A 13,822-nucleotide genomic window follows, 5' to 3' on the forward strand; every position below is an offset into this window, starting at 1 on the left:
TACAATGGTAAGCAAACTATACCTACTTACCTCAATTTGTGCATTCAAATCCTTGAACCTTTTCTGAAGGCTACATGAATTTAGATAATGTTCTTTTAATTTAGCATTTTTAAAATTAATCTGATCCTTATTGATGCTTGTTTTTGCTTTGTCACTTGACACTTTTCTACTTTTTAGCAGTTTTGTTTCCCTCTGTCAGTTTTGCTCTTTCTTATTTTCCCATCACTCTATCAATCTAATTGAAAACTTCTGCCAACAATGTTAGTGAGCCTCCCTGTGAGAATCTTAGCCCTGGTTCTGCCAAGATGCATCCTGTCCATCTTCTACAGCTGCCACCTGCCTCAGAACTGGTCTCAATGCCTCAGAAATCTGATGACTTGCCTCCTATGCCGGTTGAGTTGCTCAGTTCTCCTGTTTATATGCTCACTAGCATGTCAGACTAGGACTAGTCCTGAGATTACAGCTTTAGAGGTCGTGCTTTTCAGTCTCATTCTTAATTCATCCAACTTCAGGAAGGTTTATGCTTCTTCTGATCTTGATCACAGTGAAATATATACTTCTGATTTTATGATCAAGTGTTTCATTTTAACTTCATTAAAATGAAGTGTGCCTTTTGGTTTTTGTCACAGAAGATAGACGAGGGTAGAGTGGTAGATGTTGCCTACATGAACTTTAGTAAGGCTTTTGACAAGGTTCTGTATGGTTAGTAAAGTTAGATCAATGGGATTCAATGACAAATTACCAAATGGATACAAAATTGGCTTGAACAGTGGGAGATAGAGGGTGATAATGGAGGGTTGTTTTTCAGAGATGTGTGAACAATAGAGTTCCATAGGGATCGGAGCTGGGTCCACCATTGTTTGTCATCTATTTAAACAATTTGGATGAGAATGTAGGAAGCATGATTAGTAAGTTTGCAGATGACACCAAAATTGGTGATATAGTAGACAGTGAAGAAGTTTATCTCAGAATTCAATGGAGTCTTGATTATTTGGGCCATTAGGTCAAGGAGTGGCAAATGCGTTTAATTAAGATAAATGCAAGCTGTTCCATTTTGGTAAGACAATCAAGGGCAGGACTTACATAATTCATGGGGAATGTTACAGAACACAAATATAAGGGTTCAGGTATGTAGTTCATTTCAAGTTGCATCACAGGTAGAGGAAGTGTTAATGAAGGCATTTGGCATGCTGTCCTTCCTTGCTTAAGCCACTGAGTATAAGAGTTGGGACATCATGTTGAGATTGTACAGAATGTTGCTGAGACCACTTTTGGAGTCCAGGTACAATTATGATCACTCTACTGTAGGAAGGATGTAATTAAATTGGAGAGGGTACAAAAAGATTTACAAAGATGTTACTAGGATTTGAGTGTTTGATTTATAAGGAGAGGCTGGATAAGCTGGGATCTTTTTCACTGGGGTGTAAGAGATTGAGGGGTGCACTTATAGAGGTTTATAAAATCATTAGGGCCACAGATAAGGTGAGTAGTCAAGTTCTTTTCCCGAGGGCTGGGGAGTCCAAAACTAGAGAGCATAGGTTTAAGGTGAGAGGAGAAAGATTTAAAAGGATCATGAGGGGCAGGCAACTTTTCACACAGAGGATGGCTCGTGTGTGGAATGAAGTGGCAGAGGGTGTAGTAAAGGCATGTACAATTACAACATTTAAATTCATTTGGACAGGTACATGAATAGGAAAGGTTCAGAGAGATATTGGCTAAACACAGGCAAATGGAATGAGTTTAGTTTGGAAAACTTGGTCAGCATGGATGAGTTGGACCGAAGGGTCAGTTTCTGTACTGTATGATTCTATCATTGATATGAACATGGACTACAATCCCAGACTGTTCTCCCTTGCCCATAACAATGTCCTACAGCTGCTCTGTGACGTCCTTGACTCCTTGCACCAGAGACTGAAAGAGCCATTGCTATCCCAACCACTGTTTAACCAACTGAAATCAACACCCAGAGAAAAAGACACTAACACCTGCCACTTGCAGCCTTTGTGTCCTAACCCAATTTGGAACTATAGAATAAATCTTGGAAAGAATCCCCAGTCTGTTACGAACCAGGCCAGACCCCCTCAAGACATTTCAAGAAAGGAGCTCGGACCCTACTTTTGCTGGTTGTTTTAAGCAGGTGTTCAGTAGATATTCCAGGAGTGATGCAGCTGGCCCACTCACTGTTTTAAACAAAACAGAATTTATTTGCAAGATTACCGAATGAAACACAAACAAAAGAGAATAACTTAATCTATCCGAAAATCCAACAAGTTATCCAAATTTAATAATGTTGTTCCAAATACTTGCAACAATCCTCATAAACACCCCTTGGCAAAAAAAAAAGGAACAATCAAACACAGGGTCTTACAGGAGAGAGATGACAGAGAGAGGGAGGATCAGCATATACCTAATTCTTTGGGACCAGCAACTTCACAACTGATTGCTTGCTCAATCCAAAGAAAACCCAAACCAGAGAAAAACTGAGCCAGGAGAACTGGCCACTCCCCTTTCATTGTACAAGTTTTTTTAAAGCTTAAAGGTTTCTTCAAGTAGATCAACACCAGACGTGTCTTTATAACCTCCTGAAAAAAATACCAAGGACAACATCACCTTGTTAAAGGAGTAGCATCATCACAAGCTGAAAACTTGTGTTTAATGAGCTCTCAGAACTTCACTATTGTCTAGCCTTCCTTATTAGTTTTTGAGGTGAAGACTACATGGTTGAGAGTCAGATTTCAGTTAAGTCAGCATTGAAGCTACAAATCTCCTTTCTGTTGTGTATCACCCTGCAGTCACTATACTGTCTCTAAAAATGGAAGAGGTCATTGTTTCTACACAAATTCAATTTTTATTCTGTTTTAATGATATGCTCCAAGTATTTCTGTGGCTCAGGAATGCTCAACTGCAGTTAATTGAGCTTCCCTAAATTTGGTATTTAAGTGAAATAGAATGCTTAGAATGCAAATAGATTGCTCAGCACCTTTCATGCTTTGTGTGTAGTGCAGTGACTGGTAGATTTACGAAGCAGACTTCATTTTAAAATAACATACCCTTTGGTATGATTCCATGAGTCAATCTATCACCACATTATTCTGTATAATTGTTATAAGCACTTCATATTCACCAAATATCAGAAGTAAGGCATCGCTGACTAAATGAGTATTTCTCAATAGACAATAGGTGCAGGAGTAGGCCATTCTGCCCTTCGAGCCTGCTCTACCATTCAATATGATCATGGCTGAGCATCCTTAATCAGTATCCTGTTCCTGCCTTATCTCTATAATCCTTGATTCCACAATCCTTGAGAGCTCTATCCAACTCTTTCTTAAATGAATCCAGAGACTGGGCCTCCACTGCCCTCTGGGACAGAGCATTCCTTACAGGCATCTTCAGGCAACGCAATACTGTTATGCCTCTCTGTAATGCTGCTTAAGAACTTTGTTGATAGGACAATGAAGGAGGCATCCTACATACTTGTCAGCAGCTACAGGATGGATTTCACCAGAGACTATGAGCTCATAAAGTCTCTAGAATTTTTAAAGTGCCAATCGATGAGCATTTTTCTGTTTTTATTACAGATATGTAGCATCTGCAATATTTCTTCTTTATCTCCCTGGTATCTGCAATGCTGTTTTGATAAATAATTAATACATACTACTAAATGTTTTATGTACTTTATGTGCAAATATCTATGCTATATACGGACATATAAGGCAATCCTTTCTTGACCAATACCTCAATAGAATGATTTGAATTTATTTTTCAAAGCTTTATCTTCTAACAGAAGAAGATTTCAATTCACAGCCTTCTGGAAAGCTGCTGTTATAAGTTAAGCTATTTGATTTTCTAGGCTGCAAAAAATGGAAGGAAATGAATATTGAACAAAGATGATTGCGTTTGCACACTAGAATCCTATTTCCCCTGGGAAGTTCCAGTAGGAGAAAATTAGAAAAGAGTCCAATACTGTAGTTGCTGGATATCCAAAACATAAAGAGGAAGTACTGGAGAATTTCAGCAGGCCTGACAGCATCTGTGGAGAGAGAAACAGCGAAACATTTTGGGTCCAAAATGGGTGTTTTTCAGGGTTCCTTTTAAAGATGTTGCCAGTACCAGGGATGCCAGTCACTTCTGTCATATCCAGTGAATGTCAAGTTGCTTAGGGAAAAGTGTATGATAAGATGGAAATCAGCTATGATGCTTTCCATAGGAGCGGGAACAGTGATTAGTATGGCAAGCTTGGTAAAATTTAGTGAGAAAACTCGCTCGAACTCAGAGTGAAAATCACTCTGCCAAACTCAGTGTGACTTCAACTTAGTCAAAAAAAAAAGTAAGATTCAGCCCTATGAGTTTGCATTTGGGATAGACTGGATGAGGAGAAACCTCAAGAACTGTCTTCAGGCTTAGGCTTCAAAGTAACTCTATTTATTATACATTAATGCTAAATTTACTTTGATATCCATTGGTATACCTGGCTCTGACTTGTAGTTACATTTGCTTATGTCTGTGTGCTTATGTGAGTCTTCTAATCTAGCTTAATGCAGTCTGGTGGTGTTTTTGAGAGTGCAGTGTAGTGTCATGTGTTCTAACTCCATCTGCACTGCTCTATATGTACTCAGGGATATGTAAGTAGTGACTACAGTTTATGTTTAAGGATTGTCAGTTGTGTATATGTTTGAGTGAATCTGTGGCTTGTCCCTCAATCATTGGAGACAGCTCACACATGCTTACAAAATTTGTATTGATGAAGCAAAGACATAGTTCTAACTGAAGCTAGTGACTAAATTCTATAAGAGCAGCTTACACAATATTATATCTGTGATAATGCTGTTTCTTTAACAAGGTTATGTTGCCCTTGATTTTTTTCTGTGGGCGGCACGGTGGCACAGTGGTTAGTACTGTTGCCTCACAGCGCCAGAGACCCGGGTTCAATTCCCGCCTCAGGCGACAGACTGTGTGGAGTTTGCACGTTCTCCCCGTGTCTGCGTGGGTTTCATCCGGGTACTCCGGTTTCCTCCCACAGTCCAAAGATGTGCAGGTCAGGTGAATTGGTCATACTAAATTGGCCGTAGTGTTAGGTATAGGAGTAAATGTAGGGGTATGGGTGGGTTGCGCTTCGGCGGGTCGGTGTGGACTGGTTGGGCCGAAGGGCCTGTTTCCACACTGTAATGTAATCTAATCTAATCTAAAAAAGGGGTTGTAAGAGGCAGAGGTTCTGATTTGTCTGGGATAAGGCCACTTTATTATGGCTCACAGATACTGCTTAAGGCAACAGACAGGGAAAAGGACTCTTAGGTTTTATTTAAACACTTGTACAATGAAAGGAGAGTGGCCGGTTCTCCCAGTTCAGGGTTCTTTCCAGTTTGGTTTAGTTTTAGCAGTTAGAAACCGTGGGGGCAAAAGAAAATTGCTGCAGTGAAAAAAAGTTCCATGCTTCAGCCAATGATCTTTGGTTGATTCCCTTTGCCATCATCTAACATCTCTCCTGTAAGAACCTGTGTTTGAATTTATCTCTTTTGCCAAGGAATGTGTTTATGAGGATGTTGCAGGAAATTGGAACAGTATCATTAAGTTGCGATAGAGTCAGTTGGGTTTTCAGATAGGTTCAGTTATTCTATACTCTGAAACACAAACAAGAGAGAACAATCAGTAGTCTGTAACTAAATTCTGTTTGTTTAAAAATGAGCAGTTTGACCAGCTGCATCACTCCGGGAATATTCACATTACATCTTCCTAAAACAACTAAAAAAATTATGGTCTGGGCTACCTTCTTAAAATGTTTTGAGGGGTCTGCCCTGCTCAATAACATAGTTGAGGAAACCAAGGAATTATAATCTCTCATCAAACTAATCCTCTTTCCACCTCTCCCTCATCCATTGCCCACTGTATGGTGGTAATAGGGTACAGCAAAATTATTTTGAATTTCCTTCTCCTCCTCCTATAGCAGATGACAGAATGAATGAACTGTGTTGAATCTAGGTAGGGCAATCTAGCAATTATTCTTCACCCAACCATTCTTACATTTTCAAAATCAAAATACCACAGCTGTTGGAAAACTAAGATTGGTGAAAAATACTGGAAACATTCAAAAGGCCAGGCAGCATTTGTGATGGGGTTGATGATGACCATGCAACAGAATTGTGGTGAAGTTCCAATGAGAGTCATTGTCCTGAAATATTAAACAGGACTTTTGGAGAATCAAGGAGATTGTGAGAAACCGTGAAGATGCTAAGTGAGACTTCAATCTTGATGTCCTGTTCAAAATGCCCAATAATTAATTCTGTTTTTGCCAGGAGAGGGAAGGAAGCAGGCAAATCATGTTGTGCATCCACCCACACCAAGTGGACTGCAGCAGTTCTAGAAGGTAGCTGATCCATCATTATCTTAAAGGCAACAAGGACAGGCAATGAAATGCTGGTCCACCCAGCAATGTCTGGATCCTACAAGTGAACTAAAAAAAATACTCTTAATTAAGGGGAATGATACAAGTAAGAGATCAAACATTAGCAGTGCTATCGAAAGTCAGTGCTGAGTTTAAACAGATTGCATTTGGTGTGGTAAGGACTCTAACCTGCAATGTGGGAGTTGCAAGCATTTATAATGATTGAAAAGCTCTTGAAGAACGGAGGGCATTGGCAATTTAAAACTAATTTAGAAACAGTCTAACCTTTATCAGTGAAAAGTAAACAAAATCTCAAACTGTCATTTAAATTTGTAGGCTTTTCAATTATTGTTTAAAAAGAGTTATGTGTGACAACCTGGTTAGAAAAATTCTGATCTATTCCAACTCCTCCCCCCCCCCCCCCTTCCCTCTCCCACCCCAGGGCTAACACAATGTCTTTATTAATGCTTGGCTGATTTCTACAACATTATTGCCTCAGTAGGGAGTCCTAGCTTCACAGTTTTATTGCCAATTCAAAGAATTACTTTACTAATAGTTGTCTTCAGTATTGGGTTATGACTAAAAGTCTGTTTCTTTTGACAGGGATTAAGAACTTCATGAGATTTCAGGCTTTTCATTATTTTTTTCCTATCACAGCAAATGCTATAATACATATTTGACCCCTGTTTAATTTAATCTTAATATTTTCTCCTGAGGTGTGATCATGATGGATATGAGTCAGTTTGAACAGAGGGATGAATGGGCTTGGGCAGGATAAATAGGTTTGCATAGGTTATCAATAAATTAGTGTGTGGATTTTTATGAACCTTGTGGGTGAAGGGCATGGGTTGGTAATAATCTAGCGTGGAGGGTATAAAGGGTGATTGGGGTATGTGTCAAGCCTAGGTTGGCATAGTGGGCGTGGGGAAGAGGATGGTATTTTCAATGTGTGATGAACTTTGACCTATGAGAATTTGAGGGTCTAAAATTGAAGTAAAAACTGGGAAAGTCACAATGAACCAAGATGGGCCTTGAAATTGTTTACCTTAGTCAGCAGATCTTATAGCCTGATATTCATCCAGAGGATTCTGCCTGACTTTATTCCATACACATGCACCTGGAGCAAGCATCTTTCCATTCAGGATAACTCATGACTTGTGCTCCCTGCCTTGAGAATGAAAGTCCAGTCCAATTATTCTAGGCTGGATATTCTGAGGAGTAGAAATCACAATTAGCATGCCACTGCACTCCTATTTTTTGATTAGGACTGGAAGAGTAGTCATATTAGACTCAAAACAATATCTTTCTGTCTCTGCAATTGGTGCACAATCTACTAAGATTTTCCACACTTTCTGTTTTTATTTTGGAACTCCAGCATCCAGAGTGTTTTGTTTTTATTAAAAGTAGCAATACAGGTAAGCAAGGCAATACAACATAGATAGAGCACAGGCACTTATACCCAAGAATTGAAAAGGAAAGAAGTTAGACTTATGTAGCATCTTTGTTAGACTAAACCTACAGTATTATGCATGTTTCTAGTGCCACATTATAAAATTGCATTTGGGGGCTCTGAAACAGGTGACAAAAATATTTCCAAAGGTGATACTGCAACAGAGCTTATAATGACCAAATAAAACTGAAAATTTTGGGGCTCTGTTTAGAAAAATTGATATTAGAAATAAAGAGGTTTCAAATGATAGACTTAAAGGAAATGGTTCTATTCATAAGGAATCCATAACTAAAGAATCATAAATTTTCGATATTTACAAAAACAATCACTTGAAGAGTTCAGAAATAACTTATTTACCTAGAGAATGTTAGATTTGGAACTTGCTATGACAAAGAATAATTGAGAAATATGGTAAAAATATATTTAAGAAGATGCTGTTATAGTATGCACATGGGAGAAAAGAACTGAAGACTGCTTTGATAAGGGTAGATGAAATGTTGAGTGAGAGATCATAAATCTAGGCACAAACCAATCAGGCTACATGGCCTATTTCTGGACTGAAATGTCTATATAGGTAGAACGTTTCAGGTCACCAAGGGACCAGAACAGCAGGAAAATGATTTGCCTTGGCGCACACAAGACAGGTAACAAAATGTGAGAAAAATCAATATCAGGATGACTTGAAAAACTGTATTTTTTTATTTTGAAGCAAACATGCTTAATTCTTAATGCATACATGTTGCGCCTTTTGTATGTGCATACACATTCAGTAGTAATATTAATCAATTCTAAATAGAAGTTCACAGCTTGACAGTTTTTTGTTTAGCTTAACAATGAAGAAGTAATTGTTAATCCAATAAATGTTCCAGTATCAAGTACTAGATTAGTTGCACAAAGGTTGCAAGTTCAGGTCAGACTGTAGCAAGAAATGAAATTGAATTCAATTCAAAATATTTGGGGACAAGCAATAGAAAAATATAAAAGAAACTAAAGAAAACCTGCTGGATTGAATCAATTGACTTACCGAACTGCTTGAGGGGAAAACTTGACACCTAGTCTTTCCTACTTTGATTCTATTGCTATGCTATGCAGATGGTTCCAAATGCCTTATAGGCAAGTAGGAATGGACAATAAGTATGCCTTGTCAGTCTTACACAAGCACATGTAAGTGAGGCAATGTTGATTTATTATGGAATACATTCACTCATGCTGGTGCAGTACTTCCAAGAGCCCATGGCTGTATTGTCTGTCATTTCAACAAGACCAGTAGGTTTGAATGGACATTAGCACAGCCAAATTTTAAAAAAGTCAAAAGATTTATTTTTGCTTTACTATGAAGTACATAAAAATAACAATACAATGGACATTGCTTTTAGTATTTTTAAAATAATTATGTTAACATCCTCTCCAATTTATTGAATTCTCTCAACTGCTTACAATCTCTTGCCCAGGCCTCAATTTGCTTCAATTTGTTAGAAACTTAATAGTCCCAAGCTACTTCAGTGCTGCAGCTGATGATAAATGGTCTTTTAAGCCAAGATCTGTAGCAAACATGTTCTGCTCCATTTAATTTGCTTCCATGTGAACTAATTTGTACAATGAATTTCTCTGATTATTTAATCTCAATGATACCTCTAATATGCGAGTTGACTTCACAAAAGTAAGAAATTAGCATGTTACGGGAAACTTGTGGGAAATTCAGGTTTGATATGACTAACTCAAAGTGGTAAGGTCATTGTTTTTAACCTATTTCTGCAAAAAGCTAATCCAGTTATTCCATGCATTGATTTATAATCATAGGTGACACATGTCTACAATGGAAACTGTACTGTGTCATCAGTAAGTGATGCTGGAAATGCATATAAATTGTGACATATAAGAACAAACCAAAATCAATATTACTTTACATTATTCACAAGCAGATGATAATTTTGGCCTTTTATGTATTTCTTCGCATTTTCAGAGTCACCGAGCTTGGAAACAGACCCTTTGGCTCAACTCATCCATGCCAATTAAGTTTCCTAAACTGAATTAGTTCCACTTGTTTGCATGTAGCCCATATCGTTCTATACCTTTCCTTTCCATGTACCTGTCCAAATGGCTTTTAAATGTTGCAACTTTACTTACCTCTGACACTTTCTCTGATAGCTGATTCCATATTTGTACCAGCTTCTGCATGAGAAAGTTGAGCCTTAGGACCCTTTTAAACCTCTCGCCTGTCACCTTATGCATGCCCCTCATGACTTTATAAACCTTTATCAAGTTACACCTCAGCCTCCTAAGCCTTAATTTAGCAGCATAAAAAGTGTTTGATTGAAGCATTTGTTTATATTCACTTGTTGATTGCATCAGATCTGCAGCAAGAAAGCCACTTTGTAGTCTGGACTGGATCCTTGTATCTTCTGCGTGTGCATTTTATCAGCTTCTTTGAAGGCAGCTTTTACTTAATACTAGATGAGAAAATAATTGCATTGAATCATTCTATTCCATATTTTTCAATGGGGTTCATTTGTCTTGGAAAATAAAACTGTAAAGCACTGCAGAATTAAGGGGGTAGGGGAGGAATGTAAATGTATAATTAGTCTGAAGGTCTGATGCAGTTAGATTCCAGGCCTAGTGGGTCAGGAGCCAGATGACAAACAAGACAATCAGAAGTTGATTTTCCTCATTCTTATTCATTAGCTGTTTTGAGCAACTGGTAATCCTTGCTTAACCATCGCAATTTCTGACTATGAAGAAAGAGATTAGATACAGAGACACTTTTTGATGCAAAGAAAGAAGCTCAATTTACAGGTAGTCAGGTAGCAAAACACTGAAACTTTAAAGTGAGGCAGTTCCACTTTAGACATGGATTACAATGGTGAAAGGTTGCTCTGTTAATGTGAAATAAGACTGCCCACCAATGTGGAGCAGTGTTTTGATTTTGTGGTTTCACATACAAAAATAAATTTTACCTATGGACCAAAATGTTTCTGAGCACATTTTATTTTGTTTTGTGCATCCTTATAACTATGGAATGTCTTAGTCTATTGAATTAAGTCTCTTGCATTGATTCAAAGAGATTAAAAAGAAAAGAATGCAAGAAACATCCATTCCAAATCACAGGAAAGTTTGATTGTAACATTGGTAGATCCTGCTATTCTACAAGTAGTTATATGAGTCAACCTCATAAAAGTAAAAGACTCATCTGGCTTATGGTACAGATTACTATCGCTGAACTGACAAATTATTGATGGCAGATGTTAATTCGTATTGTTCATAAGCTGCATCAGAATCATTTAATAGTGCTAACAGGCAACGTCTTGTTTCAATAACTAAAGTTTTTTTTATTCTTTTCTCTCCTCTGGCCTAGGCCATTGACAGAATGGTCGACTGCATCAGCAAAGTCATGCTTCACACAGTGATATCGTGTTGGCAGCCCTTTCTAGGTCTGGCTCTCATCATTGTTCTCACTGGGTCTACAATGGGATGTCCAGCCCGATGTGAATGTGCTGCACAGAACAAATCCGTCACCTGCCATCGCAAACGCTTGACTGTAATCCCTGAGGGTATTCCTATTGAGACCAAAATATTAGACCTGAGCAAGAATAAGCTGAAAAACATCAATCCGGATGAGTTCTCATCATATACCTTACTGGAAGTAATAGATCTTAGTGAAAATATAATAACAATCTTGGAACCTGGATCTTTTAGTAATCTTTTTAACTTGCGCTCCCTACGCCTCAGAAGTAACCGCCTAAAACTCATCCCCCTTGGTGTTTTTGCTGGACTGTCTAACTTGACAATGCTGGACATCAGCGAGAACAAAATAGTCATTTTGCTGGACTACACCTTTCAGGACTTACACAACTTAAAGTCTCTTGAAGTGGGGGATAATGATTTGGTTTACATTTCACACCGAGCCTTCAGTGGACTGGTTGCACTTGAACAGCTAACCCTCGAGAAATGTAACCTTACAGCAGTGCCAACAGAAGCACTGTCTCATCTTCACAATCTCATCCGTCTCCGGCTGTGCCACCTCCACATCAATGCCATCCATGCGTATTCTTTTAAAAAGCTGTATCGATTGAGATACTTGGAGATTGATCACTGGCCTCTGCTCGATGTATTGCCTGCCAACAGTCTTCATGGTCTCAATCTCACCTATCTGTCCATCACAAATACAAACCTATCTGCAATACCCTATGGGGCATTCAAGCATCTAATATACCTTGCATACCTGAATCTGTCCTACAACCCAATCAGCATTATTGAATCGGGCATGTTGCAGGACTTAATACGTCTTCAAGAACTGCACCTGGTTAGCGCACAGTTACTCACCATTGAGCCTCGTTCCTTTAAGGGGCTGCATATCTTGCGGGTTTTAAATGTGTCTCATAACCTGTTGGACACTCTGGAGGAAAGCGTTTTCCAATCTGTGAAAAGCGTCCAAGTGCTCTGTATAGACCATAACCCACTGGCATGTGATTGCCGGCTTCTGTGGATCCTACAAAGGAAAAAGATGCTGAGGTTTTCAGAAGAGCAGCCAATTTGTGCCTCACCAGAAAACATCAAAGGAATGCGATTTAAAGATTTCAATGATCTTTACCTGCCCAGCTACTTCACTTGCCAAAAGCCCCAAATACGTGACAAAGGTCCACAGCATATAGTGATCAATGAAGGTCAAGTGGCCCAATTGATTTGCCGTGCTGATGGGGACCCTCTCCCAGTTATCTCCTGGCAGTCTCCTCACAGAAGGCTAATCACCCTCAAGTCCAATGGGAGGGCAACAGTGCTAGGAGACGGCACACTGGAACTCAAGTTCACCCAGGTTCAAGATAGCGGAGTCTACATGTGTATTGCAAGTAATGCTGCTGGGAATGACAGCTTCTCAGCAACCTTAGTTGTGAAGGGACATTCTGAGAATCTGCATGGGAACAGGAGCTCTCTGTACATGACTGAGGTAAATGACACCCAATCCAATGGGACACATGTGTTCATGACAGTTTCACTGGACCTCAAGACTATATTGGTGTCCACGGCCATGGGTTGCTTCACGTTCCTTGGCGTGGTGTTGTTCTGTTTCCTGCTTCTCTTTGTGTGGAGTCGGGGGAAAGGCAAGCACAAGAACAACATCGATATCGAATACATTCCTCGTAAGACTAACGGAGCCACAGCTGATACTGAGCAAGGAGGCACAAGGAGGTTCAACATGAAGATGATATAGAATCAACAGCAAAAGGCTGCACTTTTAAAAAATAAATGCAAGAAACCTTTATGCTGTCCGCTCATTATGGGGCCAAATGTTCCCTTAGAGAATGCTTCCTGGAATGTCTCACAACCAGGGAGCTGGTATCCTCTGATGGTACAACAACAAATGGTTCGTCACGGCAACTGGGGATTTGGGGTTGCTTTTCTGGTGCCCGTGCCTTGAATTGAAACGAAGGAAGTACCAGTGAATACTGGAATTCTTTCACTAACCTGGTTTAAGTGACAGCCCATGTTGCACATCTGTAATAACTAATCTTACTGGGAAACTGCTTGTTCAAGTGAATGAGGAAATCATTTGACATTTTGTATAAAACTGTACTAATCCAGAAGAAATGGAAGGTGGAGATCTTCAGTAAAGCATCAGTGGATTTCCACATGGACAAATTAATGTTGATGAACCCCCAAATCAGTGTGGATTGTATTGCAAAACACTGAGGGGATTGATTGGAGTGCGTGGCTGGAGATGATAAAAGATAAAGTGAGGGAGGGAGGGAGGGAGGGAAGGGGGTAAGGCTGTACTTTTTAATGGAAGTCATTTTTTTAAGCAATATGAATGGAGTGTTTCTTGGTGTACATGACATGCCAGCATTGGACTTGGGCAGAATAAGCAGTGCTGAAACACAGCCCCAAACTATATACTTTGTATACCTACAAGTTCATAAGGCTATCGTACAATGACAATATTTCAATGTGAAAACTTAACTTCTCCATCAGATCTAAATGCAAAATAAACTTCAAAAATT

At 39.1% G+C, this 13,822-nt stretch overlaps 1 protein-coding gene across 6 annotated transcripts in view; it reads left to right on the plus strand.

Moving 5' to 3' along the window:
• Nucleotides 1-13,557, plus strand: part of LOC122562539 (leucine-rich repeat and immunoglobulin-like domain-containing nogo receptor-interacting protein 2) — a 727,031-nt gene extending 713,474 nt beyond the window's left edge. For all 6 annotated transcript variants that reach the window (XM_043715455.1, XM_043715460.1, XM_043715469.1 and 3 more), the window contains one exon: nt 11,182-13,557. In XM_043715455.1, the coding sequence (XP_043571390.1) occupies nt 11,182-13,035 (1,854 nt within the window). In that variant the 3' untranslated portion in view covers nt 13,036-13,557. The remainder of the gene's footprint in view (nt 1-11,181) is intronic.
• Nucleotides 13,558-13,822: the final 265 nt, after the last annotated feature.

The sequence above is a fragment of the Chiloscyllium plagiosum genome, chromosome 2 (assembly GCF_004010195.1).
Source record: "Chiloscyllium plagiosum isolate BGI_BamShark_2017 chromosome 2, ASM401019v2, whole genome shotgun sequence".
Classification (NCBI taxonomy): Eukaryota; Metazoa; Chordata; class Chondrichthyes; order Orectolobiformes; family Hemiscylliidae; genus Chiloscyllium; species Chiloscyllium plagiosum.